General features: G+C 45.2%; 2 protein-coding genes across 4 annotated transcripts in view; one reads left to right on the forward strand and one right to left on the reverse strand.

Moving 5' to 3' along the window:
- The window catches only part of BRINP2 (BMP/retinoic acid inducible neural specific 2), a 106,989-nt gene extending 99,318 nt beyond the window's left edge, over positions 1-7,671 (reverse strand). The window contains exon 1 of the mRNA XM_082703871.1: positions 6,821-7,671. The gene's annotated coding sequence lies outside the window, so the exon portion shown is untranslated. The remainder of the gene's footprint in view (positions 1-6,820) is intronic.
- Positions 7,672-13,173: 5,502 nt separating this feature from the next.
- Positions 13,174-22,679, forward strand: part of ASTN1 (astrotactin 1) — a 317,783-nt gene continuing 308,277 nt past the window's right edge. Inside the window, exon 1 of one of the 3 annotated variants that reach the window (XM_082702614.1) lies at positions 13,174-14,044. In XM_082702614.1, the coding sequence (XP_082558740.1) occupies positions 13,762-14,044 (283 nt within the window). In that variant the 5' untranslated portion in view covers positions 13,174-13,761. The remainder of the gene's footprint in view (positions 14,045-22,679) is intronic. The other 2 variants (XM_082702612.1, XM_082702613.1) reach the window with 2 other exon arrangements.

The raw sequence follows: 22,679 nt of genomic DNA on the forward strand, positions 1-22,679 counted from the left end.
CAATTAATTCCTTCTCAGAGTGTCAGCGAAGTGTCTACAGTCTTGAGGGTCTGTAACCCTGGAGAAGCAGGACAGGGCAGGAGAAACAGCAGCAAATTCCATGGGGCACAGAGGGAGTTCAGGCAGCCGGAGTCAGAAGGGCAACTTGGGAGAGAGGCTTGGGGAGGCAGCTAGACCCTTAGAAAGGGTCTCCTGTTTGTCACACTGAGACATTTGGGTTTTATTCTGACAGCAGTGGGGAGCCATTAGAGAATTACAACAAGGGGAGAAGCATAATCAAGTTGATCATTTTGAAGGATCACCCTAGCTGCAGGGAGGGAGATGGACTGTCTAGGCTTTAAGAGAGGAAACAGGGAGACAGGAGCATTGGGGAGCTCCAGGTGAGAAGACTGGGCGCTGATGAAAGAGCGGTGGTGGGGGTGGCGGCAGGTGGCAGAGGGGGGTGGCTTTGAGAAACCACAAGGAGGTAGACCTTGTCGGGCCTTGGGGATTGATTTGATTGGATGTGGTGGGCTGTGTGAGAGAAAGTGGAGCCCAGGACAACCTGGATTTCTTAATTATGCCTCTGGGGGGTTGGGTGCGCCTTTAATCAAAGCAGGGAATTTGGAGAGGGGCATTGTTTTATGTGTGAAATTGGTAAACAATGAGTTCCCCTTTGGCCATTTTAATCTTGGGATGATCAAAGCCAAGGCCTGTGCTAGGAAAGGGGGTTGACATTTGCCGAGCACCTACCGTGTACCTAGAACTGTGTTTGGAACCTTATACAGTTTATCTTGTCTAACATTCAGAACAACACTTAGAGAGATGGGGTATTATTACTTCTTATTTTGTAAATGAAGGATCTGAGGCTCAAAGAGGTAATATGCCCTCCTTTACCGAGTTAACAATGGAGAATAGTAAGCCCAGTTTGACTAATCAAGACTGAAGGAAGTGCCTACAAGAGAAGGATTAGAAAATAAATAATTTGGGGGCAGATCATGAAAAACTTTGAATGAAAATAGTAACTACTCCACAAGGTTCTACAGAAAATCAGATGAGAGAAAACTTGTAAAACATTTGGTAAATTCTAAGATGCTGAGAAATTATGAGGAATTCAAGTTGTGGCCAAATTGCATTGCAATGAATAATAATAAGAAGAATAATGAGTGAATTATAATGCTTAAATACGTAATTATTAAACACAATTCAATCTTGATGCCTTCCTCCCTTTTTTCTTACCAATAGGTCCACAAAATAATCTTTAACCCAGAGCAGCGACTTTTCTTTCTCCCTACCACACAAGCAACACATCTGATTTGAAGGAAAGCTCTCACAAGGAAAGATGATAATGTCATAGCGATGAGAAGAAAGGAGGAGGTTTGAAAATCAAACACAACTAGCTGGTCCTAACTGCTGTGTCCTCACACTTTGGAGTGAAACCCTAAAGATAATTTCCTTGGTTACTCCCACTATCATGCAGAAACTCAAAAATATTAGGATAAAATGACCAGGCCTCGGGCGCCTGGGTGGCTCAGTGGGTTAAGCCTCTGCCTTTGGCTCAGGTCATGATCCCAGGGTCCTGGGATCGAGTCCCGCTTCGGGCTCTCTGCTCAGCGGAGAGCCTGCTTCCCCCCTCTCTCTGCCTGCCTCTCTGCATACTTGTGATCTCTGTCAAATAAGTAAATAAAATCTTAAAAAAAAAAAAAAATGACCAGGCCTCTCATCTGCAGGTGAACCAAGATTGTTTGCAGGTGAACCAAGAGCTGTAAATGCTTTGGGCAGGCTGTCACCATTCATGAGGTGTCCCTCAAACATAAATCAAAGTAAGCTACGTATGACCTCCTTGACTTTAGATTTCAGAAATACACATCCAGAGCCTCCCTGGGCTGCTTGGCATTGTTCTCTCCATGGTCCTTCTCTTCATGTCTCTAGCTCCTCTTAAATGCCTCTGCCCTTTGTCTACATTACCTGTCACTACTCTCCAGCCCCTGGACCAGCACTGTCCAAAAGAAACATGTAATTACAACTGTTCTGATAGCCACATGAAAAAGTAAAAAGAAAAAATAAAAAGTAAAAAGAATGGAGTGAAACTAAACATATTTTACTGAACCTAAGCTATCCAGAACAGCATCATGTTAGCATGTAATCATTATTAAAAATTATTGGTGACATGTTTTGCATTCTTTATTTACAGCCAAGTTTTCAAAATTCAGTAGGCATTTGATACTTAAAGCCCACATCTCAAGCACTCAAGAGCCACATGTGGTCAGTGGCTGCCATGCTGGGAGCACAGTGCAGATTAGAAAGCAGTCTCCTGAGGTTTTGAACTGCCCCAGTCCCTTGCTCAGCCCTGCATTCTGGACATCTTTGCATTCCATGTGGGTTCCAGGAAAAGGAATGACAGAACTGGGTGTTGAAGATTCCATGCTGCCATGATGTTAGTCAACTTTACCTCCTTCTGCATATATATATATATATATATATATATATATATATATATATATATGAGACAATATATATATATATATCAAAGATCTGAAAAGAGCTCAGTCTGCATCCTAATTGGCCAGGAGATGCTCCCCCCACCATAGCCCCCCCCACCCCGAAACATAACTGAGTAGTCTATCTTCACTCCCAAAGAGAAAAGGCTTTAACCCACTACCATTCACCACATGCCCATGTGCCTGGACGTGGCAGTGGATACTTCTGAACAGAAAAGAAAAAGGCAGCCCCTCAGTCCAGCTGCATGATCTTTTAACACAGAAAACAAAGAAGGCCTGAGGGAGGATGTTTAGCCGAAAGGAAATATCCCTGAGGACCGTCCCCAGACTGAACTCTGAAGGAATCAAACGAACTGGATTCTGGGGATGTTCCTCTTGACCTGAGAGCAAGTATGACATGACTTTAGGCAAGTCATTTTACTCGCATGCCTGATAGCCACCGCCTCCATGGTGGCGTGGGACCACCCAATCTACCAGTGACGTGTGGGGTGGACAGATGTCTCGAACCAAGTGAAGACCAATGAATAGTGTGGTTGTTCTCTCACAGAACCTGTGGTTTGCTATGACCTTTTCTCTAGGAGACGGGGATCCCTGCTGGAGCAAATGGTGTGGCTGGCCGGTCATAGCCGTCTCCTGGTGGTCTGCAGCCCACGGCCCTTCCTTGAAGCTGGCCGGGCTGGCAGCCTCCCTCTCTCCTCTCCTGCTCAGCGGAGCAGCCACAGTGCCGCCTGGTAGGGCTGCAGGCGGTACCACGCCCCACCCTCTGCTTTTGGTGGCCTCCCTTGTGACAGCTACAGCATATGTTTTATTAAAAGGGAAAGAGGAGGGGAGGCAAGAGGTTAGGTACTTGGGCATGCTCAAGAATCTTAAGAATAAAAATCTCCCGCTCTGTGCTAAATGCCTAAGGGCTCTGGCATTTTGCCAGTTCCTACTAAACCCCCAATAGGGACATTTGGGTGGGGAACCTGGAAACGGAGGAAAATCAAGCCTCTTAGGAGATTTTTGATTCTAAGATACAAGATTTTCCCACGTTCTCTTGAAGCTTGCCTGGTTTTCTCCCAATATCTTCATCCAAAATTTTTGATATAATGTTGATAAGCTCCCTGACCTTGAGCACTATTTTTCTCATAATATATGGATTAGACTTGAGGGTGGGTGGGAAGCTAGGTGAATTTCAATCCCTAATGAGATCCACGGTCCCAGAGTAGCTTCCTCTAGGCCCATACTAGCTTCAAATAACTAACCCAGGTGTATGGTATTTCCAGGATCCAGGTGGAGAAATGACCCAGGGAAAACCCAAAGGCAACATCAAGCCTGGTGTTCCCAGCATTGTCAACTAGGCTTCAGTTGGTATCTCTGTCAGCTGGAATCCGGTCTCCATTTCTTCCTCTCCAAGCAAATCTCACCCTGTCCCCCATGGTGTAACTCAAATTCTCCCTCCTTGGATTGCTGATAGCTCTCCTTATCTGAACAAATCAATTGTGGATTAATTAGGTCAGCCTCGTGAACCTTTTGTATTGAACTGCTGTTGAGACTATGTTGTCATTCCTTTTTCCCAGATGTCAGTCTCGTTTCCTAACTAGACTGTAAGATCACTGAGGGCAAAGGCAAGGGCTTCTAAGACTTCTAGCCTTCACAGCCCTTAGGTCAGGTCCAGAGGAAAAGCCCGACATCAGTGCAACCTCCCATTCCTGTAAAGCACAGAACAATTCAATGAAACTTCAGTTACTAAGATGAAACCATTTCTTAGAAGTTGGTGGAGTCTGCGGGGGGTCCAGGACTGCTGAACCCCAGACCCCACGCCATGGGACCCCAAAGACAGCAGTTCATCTTTCCAAGGTTCTCTGCCCTCTCTTTTCCAAGAAGGAGGCTAAAACCATTCCGGCTCCACTTCGTAGGGTAATCAAAGACAAATGAGACAATAAGCTGTGAGAGGATTAATTAGATGAGCTCCCTGAAATGCTCTCAGCCTGTTGGAAAAGGATGCCATTATAAAATGTATACAAGGTCTTCTTATTTAAGGGAAAGAGTTGAATCACCAGAAATGCATTGCACAGTGGGGAAAACAGAACACTAACCAGGAAACCTCGGCACTAAGCATCCCAGTCAGCAGAAAGTGCCCACGCAGCTGTCTCAAGTCCCTCCAGATTACCTCTTGTTTGTGAGCTGGGGAGGGATTCTGGAGCATGTCTCAGAAGGGATATTTCTTATGTGATGCTCCCCGGTGGCCAGCCTGTGCCTTGGGAAAGGCGATCAGAAGGAGTTGATGACGCAGGGATGTTCTCTGCCCTCTGGCCTTGCTCCGTAAACAACCTGTTACTAGGCCAGAACGGAACACCCAGAGGATGATCTTCCCCATCCTTGAGCCTGGCCCAGTGCTGGCAGAGCAGGATCCCTCCTCCCTCCCCGGTCGGTCCTTCCTTCCTCTCCTCCTTCCTGGTGCCCACACTGCAGTGCACATCACTCCATTCTGGGAGACAAAGCCGGCCCCATTTATTTTTATTCTTATTTTTTTTGGAGAGGAGGGAGAAGAAAGAGTCAAGGATGCTTCTGTCTTCTCCAGGGCTGCTGCCCAGCCGTCCAAGCCTTGGGCTCCAGCCGCCCCCCAGCAGGGAAGACCAGGGTCTGACATTCGCTTCCTTTCCCTCAAACATTTCATGGTATCTGTGCTCTGCGCCTACTCAGATCATATCCCTCCTCAAGAAGCAGAGCATGCATCCTTTCCCAGAGTAAGCAGCAGCTACGATATTGATAAGATTTCAGGATCGTTGTGGCAGCCTTGCTTGGTCATGTCCCCCGAGCTGCAAAGCAACTTACTGTGAGTGAGAGGGAACTCTGGAGGGTCCTGCTTTAAACAAATAACATGCACACGCGCGCGCGCACACAGACACACACACACTGTGTGTGAAATCAAGAGGGAAAACACACAAACTCCAGCATCACTTTGTTCTTGCCTGATGTCATCAGACTGCCCCCCAGGGGATTCTGTAAAATACTTTAGCTGCTTGGTGAATACTGGCATTATATGCATTCTAGAGAACCCGGTCGGAAAGAGTGTCCCTTCCACAAGCACATGTCTGAAGAAGGACAGAGGCAGAAATACTTGACTTATAATAAACCTTTTATGCTCCTGATTGGTCGACGCTGACATATCGTTATTCCTGCTGAATAAGACCCAGATTATCCAGCCATAAGCATCGCTCGTTATAATTGCCATCCTTTTAAGAAAACATTTGTTCCCGCTCAGGGCACCCGGCTCCCAGGGCTAGGAAGAGCACACACACAGTTCTTTACAGAGGGGTCTTTTCAATCATGTTACAGTGCATTACCTTGATTATTAGTTAATATTTGGCTTAGGTCTATATACCCTGGATAAAAAGGTACCATGCAGAAGGACTGCTGCTGGTTGAGGAGAAAAGTCCTCCGGGCTGGACCACCAGCTCCCAAGTTCACACTCCTGCTAGGAAGGAGCACTCCAGGGGCCTAGGCAGAGAGCTGCACATGCGTGGTCTTTTGGTCAGCAGCCTGCTTCCTGCATACAGCTGTGAGCCCAGGCATACACAGAAACACACACACATGTATCATGGACGGTATTGGACTGGGCACCCAGAGGATAACAGAACCAGCGAGAGGGATCGCTATAGAATCTCAGCATGCCCCTCCTCCCAGTACGGCACCCTTCTCCCCAGCGTCTCCAGTGTGCTGCCGGGCTCAGCTTGATCAATGAGGCTGCCACCACCACCCTGGGGAGTCTATATGCAACCCACAGGGTTCACTCTTCAGAATTTTTTTTTCTCTTGGCTGCATGTGCCTGGGAGAAAGAAGACAGGCTTCTATGGACACGCCACAGAGCTCTAGGAGCATGTGAATGTAGCTCTATGGCCATGTGAATATGAACATATCATGTATCACACCCTCAGCTCTTGGGGGCCCTTCTCAAACATGGGCAACAGCCTACAGTTCAGTCCAGCAGCCACCGAGCAGACAAAAGTCCTCGTCATCTTCTGCAATTACCCAGCCGGATTGAATTTTCTGAGCCTAATGGGAGTTGCACTAACTTTGAGGACTTAAACCAGGCAAAAGCAATATAGGTCAGGCAACGTGCCCAAGCCGAGCAACACCAGGAGGCAATAACAGGGCGATCTCTCGCTGAACCCTGAAGTCCACTGCTCAGCTCCCCGAGGCAGAAACTAAGACGTGGGATCATTCCCTCTGCCTGCCCCTGCCAGGCACCTGGGCAAGAGGTTTGCAGGAGGGCGAAATGATCTCCTCCCCCAGGGACACACCAAAGGATAACGAACCGGGGAGAGAGAAATCTCACCCAAACCCTGCACTGTTACCTTGAATCCTTGCAAGAGCCCTCCTTGCGGTATCAGCTGCTCCCCAAACCTCCACCGACTGGGAGGAGACTCCTAAAACATTCCAGGTTTTTGTGCAACATCTCCAGTGGCAGCTTTCCAAAGTTTTTACTTCATGATCTCTTGTGGCTCCTTCTCATTTGGGGAAACGCGAATGCCTCCCCCTCAGCGTGTGAGAGGGAGCGGATGTCTCTTTTCAAATTCTCTTGCTCCCCGCTTTGCTGCTGGGGTTGCTGCTGCTGCCGCCGCCGCCGCCGCCGCCGGCGTTAGACCACTTGCCTGCTGTCTTCCTGCTGAGCAGCCAGGGTCCCAGGCACCCAAAGCATGCTTGAAGTGGGGCTTCGGCGCCAGGCCGGGGCGCACGAGGGTGGAGAGGGAAGGAAAGTGCCAAGCCCAGATGGGGAAGTCCCCTGTCCCTCCACGGAAAAGACACCCAAGATCTTGCTTTCTTTCCAACTCTGAAAAGACTCACCGGCCTCTGTCTCTGTCTCTCTCCCAAAATCGGTGCCTTGCACTTAGGCGAAGACAGTTCCTCCGGCTCCACGGCTCTCCCAGCTGCCTGCAGACCTGCTCCCGAGCTCGCACCGTACCGCAGGTGCACGTCCCCAGGCAAGTGTTAACGGGCACCTCCGAGCTCAGCGGAGGCGCTGCCGGAGCAGCCGCGAGCAGCTTCCGAGGCAGGCGGCTTCCATCCCAGGGCTGCAGTCCGGCGCGTCCCCGCTCCGACTCCGCGCTCCGTACCTAAGCGGTGTCACCTGCAGACTCAGACACCAGATGAGTGTCTTAAGATAACAATGCTGCCCTGCCAGCCCCTCTCCTCCTTTCTTATGCACGTAGGTCGGCAGCCAATGAGACACAGCGCCACACTCCCCGCGGGTGCCCATTGGCTGGGCGTCTTGGCAGGGGGAGGGCTCGGAGTCTCACCGGCTGTCTCCTTTGGATAGCTGGCTGGCTGGGGTACCGGCTCTGTTAACCCTCCTGGCTTTGCAGCAGGGACTTTTTGGTGCGGATTACGAAGCCTCGGATAAATTCACGGTTGGGGAGTTAGAGGGTGTTAAGAAGGCTGACGAACAGGAAGAAGCTGGGAGCTAATTACATTCTCTCCTAATCTTCCTGAGTTAACAATAATCATTTGTCCCAGACCATTTTGTTTGCTTGCTTAACTAGAACTCCCAGAGATAGGGACCCATTTGAGCCATTTTCCTTCTAATTTGAGGTTTTATTCGGTTGTTTTGTGCATGTTAGCCTCTTGGTCTTGAATTGCTTAATTAGAAATGAGCCCCCAAGTGAGAGATACTTGTATCAGAGTGCACGCACGCGCACACACACATACACACGTACACACACACACACACACACACACACACACCAGAGATACAAGAGAGAAGAAAAAGATAGCAGGCACTCAGTAAGAAGAGGAGAGAGGGCCTCTCAACAGCTAAATCAAGAAACGTTCTGTCCCCAAAACGAGGATTGTGAAGACAAAGGCATAGAGAACTTTGGGTTTCTGGGGAGAGATTAAAGGGAAAAAATATCCTGCTTCCAAAAAAGGGAATTGTTTTGCCTGTGGTGCTGTCCTTCTGTGTGTCTCTTTTTGCTTCAGTGTGTGTCAGGAAGAGGGACTGTTGATCTCCATTTGGTTTTTAAAGGAAGACTAGAGAAATCAGAACAGGACCAGCCTTGTTTCTGTGAAGCAGGTGCTGTTGCTGAGCCTGTGAATTGAGAGTAGGGGCGGGGGAGGAAAGGGTAAGGAAAAAAATCTTAACTTTGGATCAAAGAGTGTGAAACATATTCTTGATGTCCTAATGAGGATGCACAACTGAATTACGTCCAGCTAGCTAACATACTACACTAAATTTGGGCAAGAGCACAAGAGAGTAATAGTTGAAGAAAAATCCAATCAACAGAAGAACTAGGGGCTGATGCTGGCAAAGGAATTTGGGGAGTTCACACTAAGTTGAGTTGTGGAGAAAATACGGAGAGAAGAAATACATAGAAAAGGAGAGAAGTGCTGATTTGGCTTTCTTGAGAGCAAAATCAAAGATTATTTTGTAAAAAAGTAGAAAAAAAAAGAAAAGAAAGCAGAGGTTTAATGAATACCCAAGTAGTATACATCAGGATTTGCTAAAAAGCATTAAGGAGCCAGATGTTCTGAATGAATGGGGAAAAATTAGAACTACTTCTCATATACACACCCTTAGCCCCACCCATCTGTCACTTTCACCTCCTCTGTATCTTATTATACAGGCTTGACCTTCATATTGTAGGTATGGAGTTCTAAGCCATGTTAAAAAATTGGGGTGCCTGGGTGGCTCAGTGGGTTCCGGTCATGATCCCAGTGTCCTAGGATGGAGCCTCATGTCGAGCTTTCTGCTCTGCAGGGAGCTTGCTTCGCGACCCCCCCCCCGCCCCCCCGCCCCGTGCTTGCCTTTCTGCCTACTTGTGATTTTTGTCTGTCAAGTAAACAAAATCTTTAAAAAAAATTAATGAGGTATCGTATACATTAAAAATTCCACAACTGTACAGTCTGATGAATTTTTGCCCATCTATGCCTCCATGTAACCACTACCCACATCATTTCCACCCCCCCAACCCCAGAAGTTTATTTGCCCTTCTCAGTCAAAATTCCCCACTCTCCAGAGATAGCCACTATTTTGACTTCCATCATCAAAGATTAACGTTACCTGCTCTTGAAGTTCATGAATAGCATATACACGCTTCTGTGTCTGCTTGATTTTACTCATCCTCCCGTCAGTGAGATTCATCCATGTCACTACATGTTTATCGTTGTGCAATATTCTGGGGTGGCGCCATCTTCTTCTTCTTCTTCTTCTCCTTCTTCTTCTTCTTCTTCTGTCTATTCAAAATACACCTGCTATGAATGTTCTTGTATATTGCTTTTGGAGAACACATGTAATCATTTATGTTTGGTATACACCAAAGGGCGTAAATCTCTTTATTTGCTTCTGGCTACTACAAGGAGAACAATCTCATGAAGGAGATTATGAAGCCCACTTTCTAGCTGAAATAATTGAATAGAGGGATAATGTTAAAGGCTATCATTAGATAACACCAACTCAATGTGTCCAATCTTTTCCATAGTCTCATTTTCTTCTGACAACTACTCTATAATTGTTTCTATTTTTCAAATTAAGAATCTCAAATACAAGACATGGTGGCAGGAAGTGGCTCTTGGCCTTGTAAGGTGGAGCATGTGTGTGTGTTAGTGCTCCATGAAGAGGCAATGAGACAAGAATGTGCTAGAAGGACCCACCCTGTAGATGAAGCTGGAGATTGGTCTGTTTTGGGGAGCACAGAGCAGTGCCTCACAGGTGGACAGAATGGCATGGGAGGACTGGAAATGGAAAATGGGTTTTAATTTGATTGGTGTGTATATGTGTGTCTTCAGGGGAAGGGGATAGAGATTAGAGATAAGAGAACATGCTATTTTACTGCATCTTAGTGAATATAAGTACTTGCACCAATCTGTGGCCTGTGGGGTGGGCAGAGATCACAGACTCCATTCACTGATAGGGATACTGAAGATAAGAGTGGTTTAATCTCCAGGTGCCTGGGTGGCTTAGTCGATTAAGAGTCTGATTCTTGATTTTAGCCCAGGTCATGATCTCAGGGTCTTGAGATTGAGCCCTGTGTGGGGCTCTGAGCTGGGTGTGGAGCCTGCTTAAGATTCTCCCTCTCCCTTTCCTCCCACCCCCTTTCCCACACATGTGTGTGTGCTCTCACTCTCTCTCTCTCTAAAAAAAAAAAAAAAAAAAAAAAAAGTGCAATCTCAATCTCACTTCCCAATAAGCAAAGTAAGGAGTTGAGACTCAGATCCAAACCTATAATTTGCAACTATATCATGTTGCCTATACACAAAGGTAATGATTGAGATGCTTACAAATTTCTCCCAGTTCATTTAAATGTAAAACATCACACAGTACAGATGTTCTAGCTTCTGTGAACTTCAACCTTTCTTCCATCTCTAGGTATTTAATTCCCTAAAAGGAGGCCCTGTGACATTTTATTTGTGTTTACAGGAATTCTGTGGCAATATAGGACCTCTTTTTATTTGTACAGTTCTTTTGTCTGATCTTCCTATAGAGAAAGAGGTCTATAAAGTCTTGAGTCAACAACATCAAACTATTTCCAAATCAATATACATTCTTCAATGACCATTTAATCTATGCATGTTTCCTTTTTTTTTTTTTTTTAAGATTTTATTTATTTATTTGACAGAGAACACAAGTAGGCAGAGAGGCAGGCAGAGAGAGTGAGAGAGAGAAGCAGGCTCTGCACTGAGCAGAGAGCCCGATGCGGGGCTCAATCCCAGGACCCTGGGATCATGACCTGGGCCGAAGGCAGAGGCTTTAACCCGCTGAGCCACCCAGGCGCCCCTGCATGTTTCCTTTTAAATCTGAATAAGAAAGCATGTAAAAATGACCATAGAGTGGCAAAGAATGCTAGATATTGACTTATGAGAAAATCAACCCTGGGGCACCTGGATGGTTCAGCCTGTTGGGCGTCTGCCTTTGGCTTGGGTTATGGTCTCGATGTCCTGGGATCAAGCCCTGTGTTTGGTAACCCTCTCCCTCTGTAGCTCTCCATGCTTGTGCTCTCTCTCTCTCATATACATTCTTTCTCTCAAATAAATTAAAAAAAGAAAACCAATCCCAAATTGTTCACTTGGGTTTTCTAAAATGACTCCACACTTCAGAAAATTAAGGATTTCAAAGTAACTGCAGATTATATGCTACTCAAAAGCAGGAGAATTTTTCCTGTCCATGCCTAGCCTAATGTCCAGCATATGGTCGGTACCCAAATGTTTACCGAATGGACTGTGATCCATAAATTCTTATGATAATCCATGGGTGCACCTAAATGGGCTGTAATTGTGTAGTGGAAAGAGCATTAGTCAAAGAAGCCTTGTTTAGGTCTTAGTTTATTGATCTTGGGTGAATCACCTCACTCTTTCACTGGCCTTAATTTCAGCATCTGTAAAACGAGAGATTGGGTTAATAGATAATCTAGTAGTCATGTGCCATTTTTCTCACATTCTACAAGTGTGTTTTCCTGGCATCTCTTCTAATCTTTCGATGGTAAACTTTGCATAACGAAATTTAATTCTGCCTTTTATGCTAGGGAAAGTAAGAAAAAAAGTTCCTTGGGGTCTTTCTCTCCTTCAGTACCTCATAGGGGAGTAATGGAAATAAGAATGCATTTTAGGAAGGTCATCAGTTATAAAAAAAAATTTTTTTTTTGCAGTGGTTTGCAATGCTCCATGGTAATCTACCTTTGGGTTAGTTCTCAGGTACATCAGATTCAAAAGACAACTTGTAGAAGCATTTTTTGTTCTCGTTTTCATATTAAACAGGTCTTCTACTCCTTAAACATGGCTCATTTTCTCTATCTTCATCCATCAACTAGAGTAACCTTGTGAAATATATGTGAGAAGTGCAAAAGCACTTTTTTTCTTTGAAGGACAACTGTTCACATATGCCAATAAATTAACACCAGGTGCCATGAGAATGAAATTTTTTCTAAAATGGGGTGCGGGTCCTCTTTGGAAAGTGTGGTGCATTAAATTCTTAGAGAGTAGGAACTACCTATATGAGATAGCACTTGGTATTTAAATCAGCATTCAATAAATGATGTTGGAAGGACAAACCTTTTAATTAATTATTGGTAATCATAAGAGAGAAAGTTCAATAAAACATCAGATTCCAGCACACACAAACCACTTTTCTGCTATGGTTTATTGCACATTGTCATTGTTTTGTTAACGCAACACTGCCCAGCTCTAGTGGAAACAAAATTTACATGGGTTATTGTTACTGTCTACACTGATCTACATCTGATGGGGCTGGGCCTGACTTGGCCAGTATCCAAGGATACTCATTCCTTTCCGGTTTATTAGGGGTGCTTAGACACTTCAGGTTTTTTTTAATTTTCGTTCCCTTTCCATATTTTCTCCCATCTCTGTTATATTTACTGGATTCTCTAAAATCAAAGGCTCTCTACTTCTTCCAGCTAGTTTTACCTTTTCTATCAATTATAGTATTCCCCACACCATCTTTATATCGGTTACCTTTGATAACATTTGTAACAGAAATGAAACAAAGAGCAAAAATAAAGTTGCCAAAAAAACTTCTGATCTGCTTCACTGCCCACCGTGCATTGGTTTTGTTTGCAATTCACATCTACCTCTTGATCTGTCTATATCTACAAGCCAAATATTTCCTCTAAATATTTCTGCAAAGTTAGTGCTGAGTAAAAATACATACATCCATTTTTCTCAGCACCCGTTTATCCAACACACGTATGCAAAACTAGTGGGTAAAAAGACAAGAATGGGACCACCTAATCCACAAAATCATGGGGGGCTCATTTGCATCTAGAGAGACCCCCCCCCACACACCTGTTCTCAGGAAGCGCCTTTTAAGGTGTGTGCGCCTGTATGCCCTTCCCAAGCCATCTGGATGATGATGCGAGAGGGAAGGTTTTGCATTGCAAAGACCGATTTTTAAAAAATGCTGTGCAGGTAGTTCCTAGCCAAAAGCGTGCTCCTGCCGGGGGAGGCGAAGGAGGAGAAAGGCAGCAGCACCGGCAGCCTGCTGGGGGCTGACCTGATTCCCTAGAATCCTCAGCTCTCTTCCTCTCTCCTCCGACGTCCTTCCTTCCCTTCTCTCCTTCCCCCCCTTCCCTTCCCCAGCGAAGCAGCTGCGAGGAACAAAGAACGCGGGCGCTCCGGGAAGCAGCGCGCAAGCCCCGCGCAGTGCGCGCGGCGTCTGGCTCCTCCGAGCGGGGCTCTCCCGGCTCCACGTCCCTCCGCAGCCGCCCCCGCCTCCCGCGCTCGCTCGCTCCCGCCCGCTCGCCGCCTCCCCCACCTTCGCGGCGCCGGAGGAAGGCGGCCGGGGCGCAAGATGGCTTTAGCCGGGCTCTGCGCCCTGCTCGCCTGCTGCTGGGGGCCGGCGGCGGTGATGGCCACGGCCGCCGGCGACGTAGACCCATCCAAGGAGCTGGAGTGCAAGCTCAAGAGCATCACGGTGTCGGCGCTGCCCTTCCTGCGCGAGAACGACCTGAGCATCATGCACAGCCCCTCGGCCTCCGAACCCAAGCTCCTCTTCTCGGTGCGCAACGACTTCCCCGGAGAGATGGTCGTGGTGGACGACCTGGAAAACACGGAGCTGCCCTACTTCGTGCTGGGTGAGTCCCGGGGGAGGTCGAGGCGGCCCGGCGCCCCCCCTCCCCCCCACCTCGGCTCGCTCCACACACCCACTCGCCGCCGACCTCCCCTCCCCCACTCCTACCTCCCTGGATCCGCCCCACGCCCAGCCTGCCCTCCACACCCACCTGCCGGCCGGCGCCTCCGTGCCCCCGACTTCTCCCCGCATCCGAAATGGATGCTGGGCCCTCGACCTCCCAGCTGCCCGCGCTGCCCCACAGGAGCAGGTTGCAGGAGTCTCTCTGAAACCTTTCCTGGCCTTGACCTCCCCGCTTTCCTTCAGAAGCACATTGACAGAGCACTTGTCTGCGACCGGCCCAACTCCCGTAAGCCCTCTCCCCACTGCCTGGCCACATGCTCAGTTCTTTGCTTCACACCCCCCCGGACACCCACTCGCGCAGCGTTTCCCGGGGGATTTAGGAACAGGTATGCCGGCCCCGTGACAGGCATGTGCAGGCCACACCGCACCGCTGGATCTCCAGCCTGCACTCTTGGAGAGGGCCCTGTATCTCTCGCCTGGGACTGGCACTCTCTCTGGCCTTCCTGCACAACACTCAAGTTTTCTCTCCTCCTGGTGTCCAGCCTACCTTCACACTTACATGCAACAGTATCCTCATCCAGCCACCTCGGCATGCCCGGGTCACACCGCGATGCCTTGGATAAAGAAATCATCCAACTGTAGTCTGTTCATGTTGGTATCTCCTTTGTTCCCAACACTACCTAAGGTAGGCAAAGGCTTTCCTGCACACAGAATGGTCTTCCTGGCTAAAAGACTCCCCCTCCCTTCCTTTATTTGTTTACATTTCTCTCTCTTTCGGTACCCCTCTATTAATTTTCTTAGGCCACAAAACTCCTTCAGATCCTGGAACCTTCTAATCCACCTCTCTCACTGCCAGTCGGCAAAGATATTGTGGTTTTGCTCTAGCACCTTGCAAAGCAGGACAGGTTCATGTGACTTTGTTAACCAAAATGTCTCTCACTTTGCCTGGTGCATAGGTATCTCTCTCCCTCCTGTGCAAGTCCACCACGCAATCCATTTCCTTAGTGATATTATAAATCATTCTTATTTTGTCATGAGAGAATTCAAGGATAACCCAATTCATAGTTACTCTCTACATCCAAAAACTGACAAACAATGAAACTGTCCAGGAGGCAGATGTCCCATCTACTTAATGTCCTACCAATTGGAATTCACTTTGTAGGAACACGGCTTCCTCATGGCCATACGTAGGTTAGAGCCACATATGGAATGTCCTCTAACACCTCCAGGGTGCTCTTTGTCCACAAGAGATCTCTTCACATTGCAAACATTAAGATGTGGGTGAGTAAACCCTTGCTTTCCAATCCCTATGGAAAAGCGATTTCAAAAATCGCCTGGTCTTTTAAAAAGTTGGTTTGCAGTTCCTGGAGTGCGGCTCAGTTGACCCCGTTAAGTACAGCCTACACACTTGATGGCATTACTTATTTTTGCATTAGAAACATAACCAATACCATAATAAAAACCGGGAGCTGGCTGGGAATGGGGACACTGTGGATAGGCCTCTCATTAAAATGTACAATTACGGGGTTATTCAGTGGATGTAAATTTTGCGTGGAAGTCATGCTGATGTGCAAGTACAATCTGTTCATCGTAATATACAAGAACGGGTATAGGGAATTATGTGTCTCTAAAGAGCCTGTTTGGGGCTCTACACATGGTGTTTACCATGCACGAGGAGGGCTGTGTGTGGTGCATGAAAAAAAGGGAAATTGGACTAAGCAGGTCTTCAAAACCCCACTTCGTTTTTTGCAGCATCCCAAAGCTGGGGCCTGAAGTCGTGATGTGCCTGCTAGGATCCAGTGTGCACAGCAAAAGACCAGATGTTAAAGAATGGGGTTTCTGCACCTCTGTGCAGAGCTGCCCACTGCAGCACCCTGCTGGAGTTACTATGGTAACCTCCTGCAACTTGGCATTTACATACAGGAACAGACACTCTCCCTTCAGGGCCAGATGCATTTCCTAAATGCATTGATTGTGTCCTTGCCACTGCCTTCCCCCAGTCACTGGGGGCATGTTCAGACCCAGTATTCCCAGGGGGAATAGAGTCACTGTCAGTTTAGGTGGGGGAGGAGAACTTGGCAAAAAGGTAAGGTCCAAGTTGATGGAGGGTAGACTCAAGTGTGTAGTTGCTCTCTGCCAAGTTAAGTTTTGTGATCTTGGATTCTGTCACTCATGGCCAGTAGTAAGGGCTGTAGTGACTTTAATTTGGAGATTTCCCTACTCTTACCTCTGGAACTTAGTTTGCTGAAGTCATTCCTCCGGAGGACTATGAATCCACCAGTCCTGGGAAATTATTGATCATTTCCTTGCTCAGCACTCGTAGGTACTCTTAGGAGAGAAAAGTTAAAAAAATAAAAGGCCCTTGCCCTCTGGTTCTCTCTAGTCAGTGGAAACACAGACTGAAATATTGGCGGGAGTTATAAGTAATATGGACGGTAAGGGATGTAGGAATTCTAAGGAAGGAATGACTGGCGTGGCAAGAGCCAACTCCATGGATGCCATAGGCTTGACTAGGGACCTTGGCCCAAATCAGGTACTTTGGTTTCCTTTTGTCTCCAAGGATCAAGTTCTCTTACTTCAGTGAGGCAAGCAGGGGTCTTATCCTTTTGACTACAGCCAGCTTCTCCAGCCTCACATCCCTGCAAGATTGCTGTGGCCTTTTGGGACTCTCTCGAGACTTTGCATGTGCTGTTCCCTCCACCTAGAATGCTCTTTTCCCCTTGGCAGCCATCTCTTCTTCTAAACCCTGCACACCGATCATGTCTCTATGAAGCCTTCCCACACTCCTACCAAGGCACAAAAGTCATCCCATTCCTGTGCTCTCTGTGTGGATTTAAAAAAAAAAAAATCAAAACACAAATGAACAGAATTAAAGATGGATTCCATTTGGCATGGCCTAGTGGGAGGCGAAGCCACTTGAAGTCATAGAACAAAGATACGTAGACGGTGGAGGTGAGAGTGCGTATGGGACGGCATGCCGTGTGTATGGTGAGTGCAGAGACTGGCCTCGTGGTAGGAGAGCGGTAGGTTGGGTCCTGGCTCTGTAGAGTAGAGCATGGTTTTCTATCTAGAAGCCAACGAGTGGAAGGCTGACTTGACCTAGAAAGCTGTGAATACTGACTCCCAGAAGTGGCCTCAGCATTAGTCCTGGCAGAGTATCTTGTAGGATAATCCTGCGGGGTGTTGGAGGGGGCGCTGGTATCTCCTGTCCTCTTAAGCAAGTTTGCAAATTGTGATGCAAGGGCCATATGAGACTTTCAGTTGTGCTTTGTTTGGCTACGTGTAATTTTAAAATGTTTTGAATTTGAATGTTTTCACTCAAGGCCTGCTATCTTGAGATTGTCATACTTCCATTCTCTTCATGGTACTTCTCTGACAACTCTAAACCAGATAATCTATACCTGCTTTCAGAAGTGTTCCAAACTGCTACAATATCCCAAAGTAGCAGCAATTTCCAATGTAAGGCTTTTAAGTTCGTGGACCTGGGGACCAAGAAGAAGAGGCTATAAAATATAAAAGCAAGCATAAGTGTTTTCTTGGGGGGGGGGGTAGGGGATGTCTTAAGGATTTCAATCCAGGAGGCACAGTGTCCGTGGAAAAAGAACATAATGCTCAAATAGCAAGCAGAGAGTACAGGTTTATAAAAGCAAGACCCACAAGGTCACAGAACTTGTTCTGAAAGACTTATGATTGGCCCGGACAGAGTTAAACTGTAGATTATAGGGTTGGCTATTTAGCTAACAGGTGTTACATTGGATTTCAGTCCAAAGTAGAAGGATGTGTTCCAGGAGGTGGTCTGGTTGCAGTTGACAAGTTGCAACTGATGAGGGCAAAAGTTCATGGCTGTTCTGGAGAATTGAAACAAGTGCATGGGCCCTGCTTCCTCAATGTCCTCCCCACCCTATTTTGAACAATAGCAATGTTAATTTCATGTTGGGATTTTCCTTAAAAGGCTATTACCCTCTCAGAAGAATATAAAAGGTTACCTAATTTGCTAGTGGAAATTTCCTATATCTCAATGAAAACTTTGTATCTCAGCTTTCAAAACAGTAGACTTTCTTGCTTTGGAGGCACATTCGATTTTGAGACAATTGGTTAACCTGAAATGTAGCTTCTGCATTGAAGTGTGGTTTTCTGGGCTGTGAACCGAACAGATTTATCAGACTATTTGAAAAGGATGCTCCTGTTTCAGACCCAACCAAGAAGCTTGTGCATGCGTAAAACTTAATGAAGAAAGTTGTTTCTCTTGAGCTTTGGTGCTTAGTTTTAGCTATCCTGGCTTTTGACTGAGGAAGGTACTCCTTAAGATAAATCAATTAGCCTGTAGAGATGTTGAGTTCCCACATGCAAGGTGCTATTTAAACTGTCTGGAGCAGCCCAGTCTGGTGGTTAAGAGAACAGGCTTTGAAGACCAATGTAGTGTCAATTCCTGGCTTTCCACTTATTCCAACAGTGGAGAAAAGTAAGGATTGGAGAGGTTAAATAATTTACTCAGAGTCACGCAGCTAAGAATGGATGAATCCATCACTCAAACTCAGGTCAGTGTTACATTTAAACCTTTCTCTTAGCTACTATTTTATGCCTTGAAATTTCTCAAAATCTGTTCTTTTTCATGGTTGGATGAAAGAAGTCTTGGCAATGGTCAGACTAGGGAAAATACACTAACCTAGTTTGGACAGAACAATCCTTTATGATTTCTATGTAAACGCCTTTTGGATATCCTTGAGTGATTTCTCACAAAGGCTTTAATGAAGAAGAGAGGGAACTTCATCAAGAAATATTTGTCCGAGTAGGTGTGCTTACCTAAGTAGAATTGGGGAATTCTTCTTTATAGCACCCGGGTTTGGGTAGCCATGTTCCTTGGTGTGTTATGGCACCCCCAGTCCTGACGAACAACCTGGGATACATGGGGAGGAAGATACATGTCCAGTGGTCTTCTTAGAAAGACCCCACAGAAATGCAAACTGAGAATCCCAAAAGAGGGCTCTACCATTCTATAGAGCCATCCAGAAGATGCTACGGTTTTTAGCTCCTTGTCCAAGGCCACTGCTTTATTGTTTTAAGGGGCCTTGTGCTTAGAATCCACTGTCAGAGCCCAGGGGAGCTGCTTGAATAGCAGTTTCTGAACTTTTTAATTGGTTCCAGCATAATTAATACCGGACATAATTTTCTACCTTCCTATAAAAGGCGAGATTTTGCCCAATACGAAACAGCCCTATTTTTTTTTTCACATATCTCTCCATCTCCCCATTTGAGAATAAATATAAAATTCATTTCTTTTCCTTCCTTTTACTCTCTGTGCTCTGCTGCTTAGGTTAACAGTTAGCAGATCTGTATACAGTGGCAGCTCATCCAAGACACGGGGTATGAATGGCAACAATCTTAAAGTAGGGTCTTCTACGCCTACACAGCTCATACTAGCAGAATGCACTCATTTATAACATTGAAAGGTTTATTATTTACTGTTTGTCTACAGAAATGTAGATTTTTACATCAAAGGCATTTTGAATGCAAGAATGATGAATTTTACAACACTTCAAATGCTCTTCTAAATATAGTGATAGGTTTGAATGCACGTCATTGGAGTTTTTGAAGGAAAAATAAAATACAAGCTTAATTTCTTTATTTTTCTTTGTGGAGTAAAGATTGAGGGCTTGTTTTATAGAAAAAATATATATTTATGGTTCTTTTTTTTTTTTTAAGGAATGTAATTAAACCCAAAAGGCTAGTAGTTTCTCAGATTAAGGCCAGTTTATGGGAACAGAACTTGGCATCCTTTCAGCAGGAGCGCCGAGTCTTTATTTCTCCACTTTTATACCAAGTTCAAATATATGCATGCAGATGGCAGAACAAGCTCTATTTTGAGCAAGTTAATCTCTCAGGACAAGTTAAAGTCTATGGTAATTTCTGATGTACCATAATTTGGCATCTATCATCATATTTTTATTAGAAATATGTAATAGTTATTATTTTATTTTTTAATCACATATAATTTAAAACTTTTAGAAAACATAATGAAGTGCCTCTATTGACTCCAAGGTTTCCAAGGAATCCAATTTGTACAAACTATATTTATCCCAATGGTAATCTAAATTGATGCGTGACAACTTTTATCAAGCAGTTTGGTGTTACATAGTAAAGTTGACAACATGCATGCCTCACAGCCCAGTGATTCCACTTTTCGGTATTTATCACACAGGAATTTGTATATGCATGCTGTTAATCTTAAAATAAAAGTTATTTTACTAGCAAAAAATGGGTTTGTTTGGGAAGGGCAGAGAATTGCAGATGAGGAAGTATAAGCTATGGCAAAACCATAGGCAAGTCTAACGAAAAAAGGAGGGAAATGTTATTGTATCGAGAAGAAGGAAGAAGTGAGGAGGGGTTGTTTTGAATGAAAGTCTGTTGGAAAAAAGCAAGAATTCAGGGTGATGATAATTTGTCATCAGCTGAGTTGTAAAGGCTAGTTGACTTCTTCTAGAAGATTCAGTTGCATTTTTTCCTGTTGGGACCTGTAATTGATCATTCTTTCCTAGGGATGATTCTTCTGTTGGGGTTTGTAACTGACAGTTCTCCCTGTGATTGATGTTGAGTGGTAGGGGACCCCGTTCTAGCCTCCCCACTTCACATTAGTGAGGTTTCCCCATTATTAATTTTTTGCACTACACATGAATATGTGTAGTAGCAGTGTTAGTCATAGCAAAACTTGGAAACAACCCAATGTCCATTAACAGGAGGCTAGAGAGATAGGAGATGTTATAATCATCCCCTGGAATGTTAGCCAGCCCTGAAAATAAATGAGTTTCAGCCACATTATACCAACATGGATACATCTCACAATGGTAATGTTAAGTGAAGATAAACAACTAGCTGAAAAATACATACAGCACCGTTTCATTTATATAAAATTCAAAATAACAACACATTGTTTGAGGATATGTAAAGCTGTAAATTTTTTATGAGAAGCAAAGAATCAACACAAAAGGAAGGATGGGTGTTATCTCTGGTGGAAATGGAAGATAATGGAAGGGGGAGGGAAGGAAGAGGGGCTCTGACGTTCTGGCAGCATTTCATTTTTATTTTTCTTCCTTTTTTTAAAAAAAATAAATGTAGCTTTTTTCTTTTTTTTTTAAAGATTTTTATTTATTTATTTGACAGACAGAGATCACAAGGAGGCAGAGAGGCAGGCAGAGAGAGGGGAGAAGCAGGCTTCCTGCTGAGCAGAGAGTCTGATGCAGGGATGCGATCCTAGGACCTTGGGATCATGACCTGAGCCAAAGGCAGAGGTTTTAACCTGCTGAGCCACCCAGGCGCCCCTAAACTTAGCTTTTTATAATGGATTTACAGAAAAATTGCAAAGATAGTACAGCATTCTCAAACCCCACACCCATTTTTTTCCTGTTACATCTTACATTGGTATGATACATTTATTACAATTAAAGAACCAATATTGATATATTAGTATTAACTGAAGTCCATCCTTTATTTAGATTTCCTTAGTTTTTACCTTGAGTCATCAAGTCTCCTTAGACTCTTCTTGGCTGTTTTTTTGATGACCTCAACAGTTTTGAGAAGTATTGGTCAGTTATTTTGCAGGATGTCCCTCAGCTGGGTTTTGTTTTTCTTTCCTCAAGATGAGATTTGGGATATGAGTTTGGGGGAGGAATCCATTTTTGTCCAATGTCAAGGGCACATTTGGTCAACATAACTTAGCATTGTTGCTGTTGAACTTGATCACCTGGCTGAAGTAGAATTTATCATATTTTCCACCTTACGTTACTCTTTTTCCCTTTTCATGCTGTGCTCTTTTATTTTATTTTATTTTTATTTTTTAAAGATTTTTATTTATTTATTTGATAGAGATCACAAGGAGGCAGAGAGGCAGGCAGAGAGAGAGGAGGAAGCAGAATCCCTGCTTGAGCAGAGAGCCCGTTGTGGGGCTCGATCCAGGACCCCGGGATCATGACCCGAGCCGAAGGCAGAGGCCCCAACCCACTGAGCCACCCAGGCGACCCCATGCTGTGCTCTTTTAAAGAAGTCACTGTGTATAGCTTATACTAAGGAGATGGGGAATTATGGTCCACCATTTAGAGAGTGGGGCATCTATGTAAATTATTTAGAATCATCGTACATGAGACAGTTGTCTCTTATCTTTTATTAATGTATTTATTTAATCATTTGTTTATATCATATGGACTCAAAAATACTTGTTTTAGCCTTTGGGTTATAATCCAGTACTGCTTTATTGATTTTATTGCTGAAATGTTTCCAGCTTTGGCTAATGGGGAGCTCTGTCAGTTGGCTTCTGTGTTCCTTTGACATACCCTCATCATTGTGGGTGTTTCTTTTGTTTTTTTAATATTTTGTTACTCTCTGTCACTTCCTTCTCCAGCTCATTTTGTATATTGCCTATCCACCCTGCCCCCAGAGTTCTAGAATCAGCTCTTTCTCTAATTAGCCCCGATTTTTTTTCATTGGAGAATGGTGTTAGAAATCCAGATCCACGCACTGGATTGTGTATACTTATTTATACTGGAGTGTTGTTGCTTCTAGGATCTCTCAGCTGACAGAGCAAG

This window comes from Mustela nivalis (genome assembly GCF_964662115.1).
Source record: "Mustela nivalis genome assembly, chromosome: 16".
Lineage (NCBI taxonomy): Eukaryota > Metazoa > Chordata > Mammalia > Carnivora > Mustelidae > Mustela > Mustela nivalis.